At 43.3% G+C, this 13,648-nt stretch overlaps 1 protein-coding gene across 1 annotated transcript; it reads right to left on the minus strand.

Moving 5' to 3' along the window:
* Positions 1-107: 107 nt before the first annotated feature.
* LOC128714875 (uncharacterized) lies at positions 108-13,417 on the minus strand. Its single transcript, XM_053809756.1, has 3 exons — positions 13,179-13,417; positions 3,674-3,815; positions 108-1,619 (listed from the first exon to the last, which is right to left on the minus strand). Exons 1-3 carry the CDS (start codon positions 13,415-13,417, stop codon positions 108-110), a joined length of 1,893 nt encoding a protein of 630 aa, XP_053665731.1.
* Positions 13,418-13,648: the final 231 nt, after the last annotated feature.

Genomic DNA, 13,648 nt, shown 5'->3' on the forward strand with positions numbered 1-13,648 from the left:
TGGATGGGTGTGTGTATTCTGATGTTGGTGTTCTTGTTCTATAGATGTTCTCGTTATGTTTGAGATAAAATTGGTGCCAGTACAAGGTGACAAGCGCCGTACCCGTCTCACACGTACCCGCTCGACTCCAGCTTTAAGGCCGCTTCGTACGTCGGTAGACCAGTATTATCGATGATTTGACTCATATCTAATCGCACCAGACCGTTCTCGTTCAGCAAACTTCTGATACCGGATGGTTCTGTTTCGGCGCAACCGTTTCGTGTAGTTGCCACCGCCAAACTGTCGTTACCGTTCGTGTGATCTTCCACCGATGGGGCCGGGTCCTCACCGCCGGCCGGCTGCACGTTACTGTCGCTGTGATTGCAACACTGATTGGATGACGTGTTTGGACACTGATGAATGATGTCACCGGTGGTCGCGGGTGTCGCCCGGAGATCCGTTGCGCTTATCGCCGCCGATGAATCGGTAATGATGTTATTATTTTCACTGTTTGCATTCGGGCTGGCAGTAACCGTGCGTACCGATCCGTCTTCTCCATTTAATGATGTGGAGCTGCTTGACGAATCGGGTGCAACAACACCGATCGAGTAACGCAAGTTTTTGGTTTCATTAGCCGTGTTGTGGATGTTGTTATTCATGGTATCCAGCTGTCCGGTGGGGCCGCCGGTCGGTAAAGCGGATGCCATCATCTGCATTGTCAGCATGTCAATGTCAACGCTAGTGGCGGTGTCGTCGATGGTATTGTTGCGATTGACGTCGTCGTGCCCATCGCTGCAGCGGTCCGGCGTTGTCTCGGCGCTTATAGTCTCATAATCGACTAGGAGTGTCTCGTTACGCGTCAGTTCGATCGGCCCCGTCGGTGGACGGTGTGTGGACGGGTAGGTGTTGGACAGTCGGCCGGGGGTCCGAACCGGTGAGGTTGGTGAATCCCTGGAACCCTCCACAAAGTAACCACAATTACGACAGTAAATTGGCGGTACTGCTTGTCCAATGGTACCACCGTCACCGGTACGGCTAATGGAGCTACCGTTGGCCATTGTGGGACAGCTGCAGCTTGTCTCGCCGTCGTACGTTTCCACCGCACCTTCCCGATGGGTATCGTACCAGCCGGGCTGTTGGACGCTTCTGCAGAGCGGTTCATCGGCAGGATCATCACTGTAAGTGCGTTCATTTGACGCCGATACGCCACATCTCCTTTGGGATCTGGTCGACGTCTTGGGCAGGAGCGGAGTGATGGATTCCGGGCAGCCCGATTGTTTATCGCAGTCAGGCGATTCGAGGTCCGAGCAGCTGTGAGACGACGGGCCTGCAGTTGACCGTCGTGTGTCGGACCCGGGCGTGTGGGTGCGCTTGCGGCGTGAAACGCTTGCCAGCAGTTCGTCCTGTGCGACGACGGTATCGTAAGACGGTGGTGGCCCATTCGGGTACGGTGTGTACTGGTAATGATGTTGCTGCTGCTGCTGCTGTTGATGATAATGTTGATGATGGTAGGGATACTGTGGATGGTGGTTCGTATGATTTATAGCGCTGGTCACCATCGGTAGCGACTGATAGTCGCCGGTAGTGCTACTACCATCCATAAAGAATCCACCCGTCCCGGAGGGTGGTGGATCGTAGCACTGCGAAAAAAAAAACAAAAGAAAATTCTTAACCTTTTTGCTCGTGGTCGATGACAGTGTAAGAAGCTTCTGAGTTTACAGCAAAAGTTATAGCAAAGAGGACAAAGAACCGATACAAAAACAAAAAAAAAAAAACAATGGTGCAAGTTCATTTTGCCATCTTCTGGCCTTGTCCCCACAGATGCACTTAATGAGTAAGGTGGTTAAGATGCAACCTACTTTGCCACCGTGTCGGGGTAAAGGTGCCGAATGACACCAGCACCGCACGGTTAAAGGTGAGCCGAACAAACGTGAAGCAATCAGGAAAAGCGGGATGAGTGTGTCTTCGCGGAGCGGACAGTTTTGTGATGCACATAAATTAATTAAACTACTTTGTGTCTTTCCTTGCGTTTTTTTTTTGCTACCATTGCTCCACTATACTCCCCCTTCCCATTCCCTGCTGCTTGGCGTGCTTAACGGCTGTGGTAAGATTTCACCTCCTGCGGGGCCACCATTACCTAGCGCGAGCTCGGAAAACAGCTTAATGAAATACACCGGGACACTTGTCGTAAACAGGGCAATTAATTTTCATTACCTTGCCGGTCTCTTGAGCAACCGCCGTTCGTCTCTAATCCCCCTAACCCACCGAAGTGAATCTCACTTCCTTTACATTTACCCGTTTTGGTGCGGTTTCCTGGCCATTTCGGGCGAATTTTGTAGCTCCAAACTGTACTGTATGCGTTTAATTTCCTGATTAAGATTATTCGATTCGTTGATTGAATATTTAACCTACCCCTAACTCTCGTCTTCCATGTTACGCGACTGCCATTAGTATTGGGTGACATGTTTTTTCCCCCCTCGAATACCCAAATACCCTTCGCGGTGGTGTTCTCTGCACTGGCAGTGATTTGTGTCGTTCTGTCGAATTTGGTTGGATGGTAAAATTTATCGTTCGATCTCGTACCGTTTTGCCGTTTGAATGGAATTGAACTTTATTTTTTTCCTGCGTTTATATTTACTTTGCGCACGCTAAATTGTGTGATGGCCTTGCGGCCGTACACAAGAAACTATTAATTGGTGGAGGGAAAATAAGGGAAAAGGTCAATTTTGATTCCGTGCGTGGTGGAAATTTTCTTGCGAGAATGAATTAATTTAGTTTTTACTTGTTTATTCTAATGTTATGCCACATTTTTTGTTACTTTTCGATAAGTATATTCATTGATAAGTACTGCCTGCTTCATCCGTTTAGTTGCGATGGGTTTGATTTATCGATTAATAGTGTACTTCAAGATTCAATTCAAACATTCAAACGCTCCATTTCACACCACAATGAAATGATTGGTGTGGTACGAACGGGAAGACTTTCCCATCAGTGCACTTACCCATCGCAACGGCGTAGTGCAATGAAAAGTTTGACCGTAAATTCTTTTCCTTCACCACCATCAGCACCGGCTTAAATGGCTAAGGGCGCTGAAACCGATACCGAGGAACGCCACCGAAAGGCGTAATGCAATCATCTTACAATTTTGTATCGATTTTTACAACCACACTATCGCTTTTGTGTGGTGTGCTTTTGAATTGGAAAGAAAGCTCTTGCTAAACTTGCCTCCACAAAGGCTCCACCGTAAAAGAATGACTCGGTGGACCACTTTTGCCACCTTACCGTGATGTGTGATGTTGTGCGGAGAAGCGTCTCGGTACGGTTGTGCATGCAGGCGATTATAAATGTTTAATGGATCCCAAAAATATTACATCCACGCTGACCCAGTTCATGCTGGTGTAGTTCCCTGCCGTAGCGCGGTTTCGTGCCAGGGAAACGTTCGTTTTTGGTGAAGAAGTGAATAAAGACATCTAGCTTGCGATTGATTTTATTCGATTCCTGAACGTTTTGACGTCGTTATGTAACGGGTTGGCAAGTGTCACGGTTGCAGACAGAAGACAGTAAATTGGCACTTAACCATTTCTTGGTCATTCTACGCTGAGTGATCTCGAGGGCAATGGCAATGGCTGTTGCGGAAGCCAAGGGATGTCTTTAAGCTAGAGAAGAATTACACTAACGGCGATTCGGTACGCACCTGTTCCACGCTGTAGATTTCCATGTTTGCCTCCGTTTCGAGCCACTGCTGGCGGTAGATGGAGTTGGAGCGCTTTTTAATATTTCGATGGCAGCAGTAGCAGACGAAGCACACTACCGTGATGACCACGGACAGCATGGCCCTAGAAGAATAGGAAAAAAATGTGTGTGTTTTTTTACATGAATTTATCTGAGAATGTAGTAGTAGTAGTTGTTTTGGTTGCAAATAATCCTGGTCACGGCACCAAAAAGTATTCCAGATTGAAGCGTTCTGTTAAGTTGTTTGTAGCCTTAGTTCAAATGTTTTCTCATTGCATTCATACACCCCCGGGAGCTATAAACATCCACTTGAAAAATACGCGATATCTTTCGCGAGATCTTACGATCACCATAAATATGGCAAGAAATCGATGAAGTTTCATGAAGTGATAAGGTAACGACCTTCATGTTTCCCAATCCTTGGGTGAGTGAAAAATAGAAACGATCTTTAAATAAGTGTTTCCTTATTCAGAGCGGTTTACAACCGCGATAAGAGTTGCAGAGGAATTGTGTCCTACGAGTGGTGATTTACTATATTTTTTTTCTGCAATGGATCCCTACCAAACACTAGCGCAGATTACGAGGCAAAATCTATGTCGAAAGAATGACAAGCGCGTACCGTTGATTGCCCTTTCGCCTTTGCTGTGGGTGTTGGGTATATAAATTCATGACTTACCCTTGCGGTATGTTTATTTTACGATTTGAAAAGCTCTAATCTTTACGAGTATAAATATAAAGCTTGTATTACCGCAAGTGCAAATGATGCGTTTATCGGTTGGGTTGGGTGGTAATTTTGTGCAGGTTTTTTTTTTTGCGCGCTTCTCTCTCCAGTTGTTTGATAAAGCGCCAGCGAATCTTATTGTATTGTGTTGTTGGGTAGAAACTGTAGAAAAATCCGCAAGGTGGAATACGTGAAGAATGCATTATTATCCGTAGCAAAATTGTACCAATGAAAACAGTGAAAATAACATGCCGGTAGTGCAACAGAAACACTGCCGTACGAACAATGCATTTCTTGAATGGGCATTGTACTGGGGTTTATTTGTGACTGACTGTGGCTTAGTACTGTGGTGCAGAATTCCTCTCTGTCAGATGAACTTTTTAATGCCTAACATTGAAAAATATTACGTTGTGTCATAAAATCATTGAATTTTATATGAAATGATAGACTTTTTATTGTAATACGGAACAAATAACAATATTTCCACCTTTTTGCTGCGAAAAGACAAATGGAACCACTGGTGGACACGGTTGTAGAAACAACTGTGCATAAATTCATTACTGCTTGTGACAGGTAATAAGTTTTTATTGTTTCTTGCTAGCCGTAGGGACAAGTTAACTACACTCCGGCCAGTAGAAAAACAAACCAGATAAAAACCATTTTGCCATTCAGTTTTTGCTCCCGCGCTGCACTCTGCTGCAAATGATCTTTGTGATGGAAATAAAATTGCATTTGGTTTGGTTTGAAATGGAGAACGAAATGATGCAATGCATTTTCCAGATGCCCCCGCTAGCGTGTCATGGCCGTATCGTTTTATGAAGAGTGTTAAAATATTTGTTTTTTATTTTTTTTCAGTTACTTCAAATGACTTGGTGACCTGTAGCAAGCGAAAGGCATTCGTCTTAAGAAACTGTTTCCAAAAAAAAACAATAATCCTGTTCGCTTTGGTACGGAAGAAATAGTGCAGAACTAATCCGGCAAGGAACAAACGCTGCAAAGCAAACACAACAAAGCGATACTTAGCGAAAACAATTTCGTTGATCACACTCCCAATCACTTGTTTCGTTTTGTTTAATTCTTTTGCGCGGTCGTTCCCTTCTGTTTAAGGAAAGTTTTCCTCTATTCTACCTAACGGCTACAGGTAGAGGATCCTTTTTTTGTTGTCGAAAAAAAAAGATGCTGTGAAATTGATTTTTTTTTTACTAGGATTACAAAACCGATCGGTAGAATGGAATGTACCGAAAGAAAATGAACTTGTTGCCGATAGTATTGCCAAGAAGGTGAAAACAAAAGATAGAAACAGAATGGAGGAAAAATTATCCCGAGATGAAAAGTTTTCCGTTTGGAGGTGTTTTTTTGTGTGTTAGGTTTTGTGTTTAAAATTAGAACGAATTTGTTTGTTAAAATTCTTCAATAATTTATTTTGTTTAAGTTTTAGCAAAAGGCGCGAATAAGTTATGAACTTCTTTGTCACTTTTTGGGGGTTTTCTTCCTTTGTATTCTGCTAGTTAGTATTTAATCCATCCAAAATAATTCACAAACACACGCAACGCAAACAATTGAAGCAGCTGAATGTAAAATGGATTAACAAACCAAAATACTTTCCCTTTTTTCCTTATCGAACGAGGAAATTGTTCGTAGTTACAGCTACTACCAAACATAAAATATCCCCTCTGGAGACAAAGCAATAAAGTGACTGGTAGCTAACTTACTTTATTGTCACGTGAACGAACTAAGCAGCATTACAATCCAACATTACAAATTATTCTTTAGTGTACGTTTTCCTTTAATAGAACAGATCTTTAAAAAGAAAAAAAATCGTTTTTTGTCCCAAAAACTTTTGCTTTGCAAGGGTGTCAAACCGTTTCACCGTAAGGTTGTTGGGCGTTTTAAGCTGTAGGCTAATTGTTTTAAAAGTTGCGAAGCGGAAATATCAATCAATGGGAGATTTGAAATGTGGAGCGTATTTTTGGGAAATTTGGCAACTAAATGAAACATTTTTATTGGTTTGTTGTTTTATACAACAAAAACTCTTGTTGGTGTTCAATTGAAACCTCTTCCAGAGACATTATTAAATCGAGTTAAAGTTTTATAATGCTGTTTTAAGACAGAATAAATGGGTAATCCCCGCGGTCGTCCATCAAAATCCGCAAGTAGCTAAATTATTAATAAGAAGAAAGGAATCAAAGTGTGTCCCTGCTATAAGTATCTCGGTTGTGTTTTCCATGCACGCGCCTAGAGGTATGCAATATAAGTTTCCTTTTCGTCCAACGTCCAACCCGACTCCCGAATGAGGATTTTGAAGGGACTGGGACTGACATGGGCCCAAAAAGTGTCAAAACTGTCTCCCGATCCATAGCAGAAAAGTGATTGCATACTTTCAGGAGTTGGGATAAATCCCGATGTATTAGCGTCGAGGCGAGTTAAAAACAAATTCATCTTCATCGTTTAGCTTGTAAATCATATTAATTTAATGTGATTACTATTACATTAGCTTACACCATACTTAAATGGGTGATTTATTTATTTACGTAGCTATCCTATCCTATATTCCTTAAAAACCAAACACACACTGTATTTTTCAAACTAAACTGCTAATATTTTCGCATCCTGCAGCTCTTTGCAAATGACAGATAAATCACCTAATTGATAGTAAACGGTCGGATGAACGACAGCAAACTGAAAGCAAATCGTTCGTGCAAACACTAGTTCAATTATGTCTAATCGAATCGATCGTGATTATCGTGCCAAGCGTTTGCCTCGGCCCGACCAGCGGTGTCTAGCGCCAGTGCAGCGAAAAGGCACCAGAACAAGTTAAATCCCTTGCACCGTTGCGGGCAGCAGTATGGAGAGACACTTTTTCTTGCCAATGGCGAAGTGTTTGTGGAATCTAGTCGAACGAAAAAGGCACATGGCACCGGTGGCGTGCAGAATGTTTTCTAATTTTCATTATTTCCTTCGAACGTCCCATATGTTTGTCGCTCTCGGTTAGCGTTTCGAGTGGGTGAGGTTGTGTTTGTTTTTTTCTTTCTCCTGCATGTGCAAGTCGTCGTTACGTTTTTAAACATAATAAACTAAGAGTCTTCCACCATCGTTATCACTTCCGTGGGGGTGGTACAGCACTAAATGAGAATTTTTCTCTCCTTCCCTTTGGTTGCAATGGTTTGTTTTTTTTTTTTTGCAAACCTCAACAGAAAAATCCCCTGCGGGAATTTAAAAATATTACACACCCGCCCACTTCCACCTGCATCGGCAACAAACTGCATACATCCGGTCGAGTACGAATCGCTTTATCGGTGGGCTTAGAGCAAACCGGAAAACCTTTCGTCTCCCAAACCAACGTTCTCGGGGTGCCAATGTGGCAAACAGCCGTTCTCGAACCGGGCAGGATTGCAAGGCCACCAAGCCCAACCAAGGTGACTGAGGTGAAATCACGGCAAATAGCCCGCGGCAATCGAAGGAAACTATAAACCATCGAAAGCTTCCTAGAGTGGTTAGCGAGAAGCTTGCAGCTTGGCCTGGAATTTCCTTTTTCCTCATTTACTCTACTGATAGTATTTTACCACGAGACAGAGAGAGAGAGAGAGAGAGAGAGAGAGAGAGAGAGAGAGAACGAGAGAAAGAGGATGTTTTTATCGGTACGTTTATCGGTGGAGGCGGGGGTCGGGTTTCGTGTGGGTGGCAATGGAGACGAAAATGGCGGATGTGAAAAATGTGTCGACCGGTCCTTAGCTAAATTACATGTCAAGAGAGTGTAATTATAAAGCTGCAGAATGGATTCACTTCCGTTCTGGCTGGTCTGTTGCATTCGTTTAGCAACCGACTGGTCGAAGTTGCGACCAGTCCCGAGAAGAAAAAGTGAAATATTTGTTCTGAAATAAAGAAAAAATCCTTCTGAAGTAAAACAATTTTGGAGCCAAATTTTCCATCTAAGCTGTAGAACACATTTTCCTTACTATTTCTTTCCACTCCTTCTCCTTCTTTAGTGGATGCTTTCGAAAAAATCATTCCATTCCGGTCGAAACACTGGATGGCAGGGTTGTTGTTAGGTTTGGCGTACCTTCTCATCATACTTCCAATCATTGAAGGATGTTGGGCATTCGCATTATGCAGCTTGTGTGGTTGCAAAGAGGGCACCATTACAGCACCATTCTCGCACATTGATCATACCACCTCAACACCCAACCATCAACAATATGCTTCCGATTTGTATAATTGTCACGGGATGTCAACAGTGATAGCGACACCAAACGCGGAGTAAATGATGGATGTTTAGATGCTGACGACAACTTCCGTTGTAGCCGCTGGAACGGAGTTGCAATTTGCTGCACACAGGCTGCGTTTTATGCCTTTCTTCCCGTTTTGCTCCTGTAGTACTGTTACTCCAATAACGGACGGATGCACTCTGTTCTATCGTTCGTATCACTGTACGCTCGTAAACCGAAAACAAGCGAAAACTAATGGGATTCACAAGGGATAGGGACACGGGAAAACGGAAAATCATTACAGCTTGAGTATTGTGGTCGACTTTGAACTAGGCCGTTGGGCTGTCCCACCTTAGGTCGAAGGATTTCGATTTGTGCGCCAACAAACAGCAACATCAACGCCTTCTCATTAGGATGGAAGAATAGTAAATGTAGCAAACTCACCGCCAAAGTAAGGGGAAAAAAAACACAATCCAAATCGAGCCAAAGCCTTCCGCTTGCCATGTGTCGGTGGGGGACAGAAAGCACACCGGAATTGGTGGCGTTTATCAAACCGTACCAGGCTGCATCTCTCGTCCTGGACGATGCATTTCATTTTCTTGAGAGTAGAAGAACGAGATCAAGGGTAAAGGTGAAAATAATTGCACCGTGCGGTATTAATGGTCACGGATGCAACTGTCGATGGTGGTGTAATGAGAGACAATGTTCAAAGTGAACGCGACTGGATGGCTCAAATTATGGAAATTTACGGCGCTGTAGATTGGAAAGTTGGTGGATGATTAAAATTGCGCATTAGAATGTAATTATGTAGTGTTTGGTGTTTTTGAGGTTCTTCCTCGTTTAGTAGCGCATATCATATATTTCATATACAAATCATTAAATCATTTCATCATCATCATTTCATTTCATCATTAAATTTATGAATATTGAAATGCATCATTGAACTTAAAAAAAAATATGTAAAAAATAAGGGAAGGAAAATGTCCCAGCTTGGTTTGCGATGAATCTAAATCTCTAATCTTAAGATCGCTAAATCTTTATACATTCATGAATCTCCATAAATTCATTAATCCTCGCAGACACGTGAAAACTGACTTTCGAATAAATGAAGAAGTTATCCTTTGAAAAAAAAAACTTTTCAGAGTGAATAACCTCTGAACCCCTAAAGTAACCCTTTTGCGAGGACACTTTCTCCTACCAATACGCCTCGGATGTTCACTTTGACAAATAGTTTTTAACAATACGTTAAAAAATTGCGCCTCGTCTAATCATTGACCTAAAAGCTGACACGATGGATTTTTCGATACTCAGATTACAGTAAATGATTACTGGGATAATGATGTCTTAATTGTTATTGGAGTAAGAATCACTTTCAGTCTTTACTGATGTGTCGCTAACGTAAGTTATGGTGAATTGAGATTTAAATTCCTTTTTTAATGTCTCTCTTTTAATTGATAGTGGCGTCATTAACGCGCTAAAAAATCCCCGTTTTGCTATGAAATGTAATCTTTTCCTATCTTCTTCACACTCCTTCAGCTGCGTCCAATTCGCCGGCAGAAGTTTATAGGATCAAGTTCCTTGTACACGGTACAGCCCCCATAAAGTGGAATCATGACTGCAAACTGTGCGCTTGAAAGCAGCTCAATCGAAATTTAGAATCGCCCGTAGAAGCAACAAACTATGCGCGGTAAATCTCTGTTCCCGTCGACGTTCCATTATATCGGAGCATTTCGTTCGCCAATCGCCCCATTGCCGCCATCACGCGGACGATATTTCATTTCCGTTCTCATCATAATCACATTTATATGTTTATATGCTGCCGGCAATGAATTGGAAATTTTCCGCGCGTACTTTAGGACGAACGATGGGGTCGCCCATCTTTCTTTGGCACCGTTTGCCCCCATGGCGGTGGTATGCGCTGATTTCGATCCCACGCGTGTGTGATGGGAAAAGCGTATCATCGTCCCATTAACGTCCCACGGTTTGCCTTGTGTGTGTGTGCGTGGCGATGACGACGACCATTGTGCCGATGACATGTCAATCTTTCGATTCGCGAAATGGTGGGTGAAAGCGCTTCGTAAACCAATCCCTTCCGAAGAGCGGCAGAGGTGTTGGTTATTATCTGGACGTGCTGTGAATGATCAAACCTATTCCCCCCTTTTTTATGTATTTTCGCTTTGTTCCGAGCGACGGTGGAACGTATTGGCGAACGAGTACGAATGGACCACCGGAGCCACGGCAAGGATTTCTGCTACGCAACCAGCGCAAGCGAAAGCGATTTTCCTTCACCAGCACTCGAAATCTCTTCTTAACACCGCTCGCAAATTCGTACACTAGAATCGAACGATATTTCCATATCAACTATCGGGGTTAGCAGAGGCAACCACAAAAAAATGCTAACCACCCCGCCCAACCGTAAACGACAGCCATACGAGAGTTTATGTTTAAAGTTCACCCATTTTACTGACTACTGCGCACCGCATGACGGTGGAGTGACTTTTCTGTCTCGATGGTTCCGATCAAAATAATCCAGCCCTTACGCTGTTCTGGGGCTGAATGGGCGATCGACAACACGCCCCGCACTAACACCACACCGGTCGGTTCGGGGGCTTTTTACTGGTGAAAGTGTTGTGACTGTTTTTTTTTTTTTTTGTTTATGATTTGCATTTTGTCTGCAAACTTGTTAAGAACGTTGGGCGATGTAAATTTGCATATTTTGTCACTGGGTAAAATGGCATTCACTGAAACATTTGCCCGGTACTGTGCGTGCGTTCCTTGAAAAGAATGACTTTGTTGTAAGCTGACAAGCTTTTATAAAGCTCTCGATTTGCTCAACGTAAGTCCTTATCGTTTGTATGTAATAATTTTGTTTCATTTCGGTTTTGAGATGATTGCAAGAGCAGCTAATTTAGATTCCAATCATCAGGGCACGAATTATCTTTTTTTTCTCTCGTCTGCTTCATTTAGCGGTTCATTTGATACGCTGGTATGATTTATGTTCTACATGTGTACGTCCATTATTTGCACGCAATCGGTAATCAACCAATCTCTAGGCAATAAAAACAGAACAAACCAAAAACAGACACGCAAGAATGTAAGACAAATCATAAATTCACGATCACGATCTTGAAATAAAGCTCCCTGTTTGAGCTTTCCGCTGCCCAGAATGAACACATGCTACTGGCTTCGATTTCTACCATTTCAAACGCCGATGGATGGCTGATGTAAATGTTCGCTAATTGGTGAAATTAAAAATGAATAAATTATTTTAATACCACCGAAGCCCGCGGTAGCTTCGCTTTGTTTTTTATTGTTAAAGGTTAAACTGCGTGAACACTGCGTTTCATGGGTTGTACACTGTGTTGGGTCGATATTTTATTACGAAAAATGCCACATTATATAGTTGGCAGCAAGTTTTTTCTAAACCCTTACCGCTTACCGTGCCGATGGTGAAGCACGTGGTAGCACGTGCCACCGTGCCACGTTTGGCCACGGAAGGCGGTGGGTGGCGTGTGGTAAAAGTTGATTCCGGCTTGATGGAAATCGAGTTAACGTCACGACGCTTTCGGGCTGATTCCGGGCGTGCCATTCACTAGCAAAGGGATTTTGGGGTGTGAGGTGTGTTTTATAGTAATTTACAACACCGGTCCCTACCGACATTTTGCTGGCTTGTCTGTCTTCGCTACGCGACCATGGAGGAGGCGTAGAGGGTTTAAGTATTCTCACAATTATGGATGTATTAAGAATGATGAAAATCAACTTTATCACTTTAGTTGATGGGTTGTAGTCCTGTGTGTGTGTGTCACTTTTCCAGTAAAAGGTGTATGATGGTATTCATGACTGAAATGTGCCACCGGTGTGTTTGTTGGGGGGTTCGTCACTTTTCGTGCTACAATCGTTTGAATGAAGCGATGAAATTAGCATGTGATAAGGCTCGTTAAACGTTGACATAGAGCATATGCACAACATTCCTCTTTCGACTATTCATCAGTCACTTGTAATTATATCTGACTAAAAGAGTTTAGTAGCCTAGTTTATGGCACATTAATAAATATGTCTTAGTATGTCGTTGATCGAAATAGTGAGAACAATGAGTGAGATGAATGGGAACGAAATAGTGAGAAACTCTAGAAAGAGTTTTTGTGACTCATTTGCGATTCAACTCACTCACGGAGATTTTAAACGTGTTCCTGACCCGAATCATTCTCTGTGAGTGAGTTGATATTTGAGTGAAGAGTTAGAACTCATTCATGAGTTATACAACTCATTCGTGAATGAGTTTCTTTACGAAATGCAAGAGGTCAAGTCAAAGAACAAAATTTAAAATAGAAAGCTCTGCAAAGAAAGCTTTTGTTGTTCTGAAAAACAGTTCTACACAAAAGAAGCTAGAATTGGATGACTAATGTATGGTTTTCCCATTGAAATTATCGTTCGTGATAGAACTGAACGTGCCTCAAGTAGTTGTAATGTTAACCTTATGTTTCTATTGCTACTAAATAAATCGGTGGGACCCTTTCGAATCCGCTGCAATGGTTACTTACCCGCCGAGCATAATGTTCACATTGCCGTGCAGATTCGCCCCCGGTCGCATTGTCTGCAATCCCTGGTGGTGCCCACCGGTGGTACGTACGGTCCCGGAACCGGCGTGTCCGACGATAATGTTCTGCTCCACACTGGTACCGCTCGCGCCACTGTACGAGCTGATGTACGAGATGGTCTGATTGTTGAAGCTGTTGTGCGAACCGACGGCCGATATGACGGCGAGCCGTTTAAGGGACATGCCCGACGAATTCAGTGTCACTCTCGGTTCGTTTTCGTCCCGACCCGGCGTCGTTACCGGCTCGCCCCTCGACACATTCCGCTCGGGATAGAGGGAGAAAATGTTAGCGGCCAATTGGGACAATCATTCACTCGAAGCGATCTGCCGGTCGTGGCTTATTTCACGCACGTTTGCCTACCATTGGCACGTTAGGCCGAACCATTGCACGGTTCGGTTGTTTTGCACGTAGAA

Source organism: Anopheles marshallii, chromosome 3 (genome assembly GCF_943734725.1).
Source record: "Anopheles marshallii chromosome 3, idAnoMarsDA_429_01, whole genome shotgun sequence".
Classification (NCBI taxonomy): Eukaryota; Metazoa; Arthropoda; class Insecta; order Diptera; family Culicidae; genus Anopheles; species Anopheles marshallii.

What these genes read in the sequence shown, in the direction of transcription:
- LOC128714875 (XM_053809756.1), bottom strand. Translation starts at nt 13,417, where the DNA reads ATGTCCCTTAAACGGCTCGCCGTCATATCGGCCGTCGGTTCGCACAAC. An exon ending in GTGAACATTATGCTCGGCGG is followed by an intron (nt 3,816 to 13,178) that starts GTAAGTAACCAT and finishes CTATTCTTCTAG; the next exon opens with GGCCATGCTGTCCGTGGTCA. An exon ending in AAATCTACAGCGTGGAACAG is followed by an intron (nt 1,620 to 3,673) that starts GTGCGTACCGAA and finishes TTTTTTTCGCAG; the next exon opens with TGCTACGATCCACCACCCTC.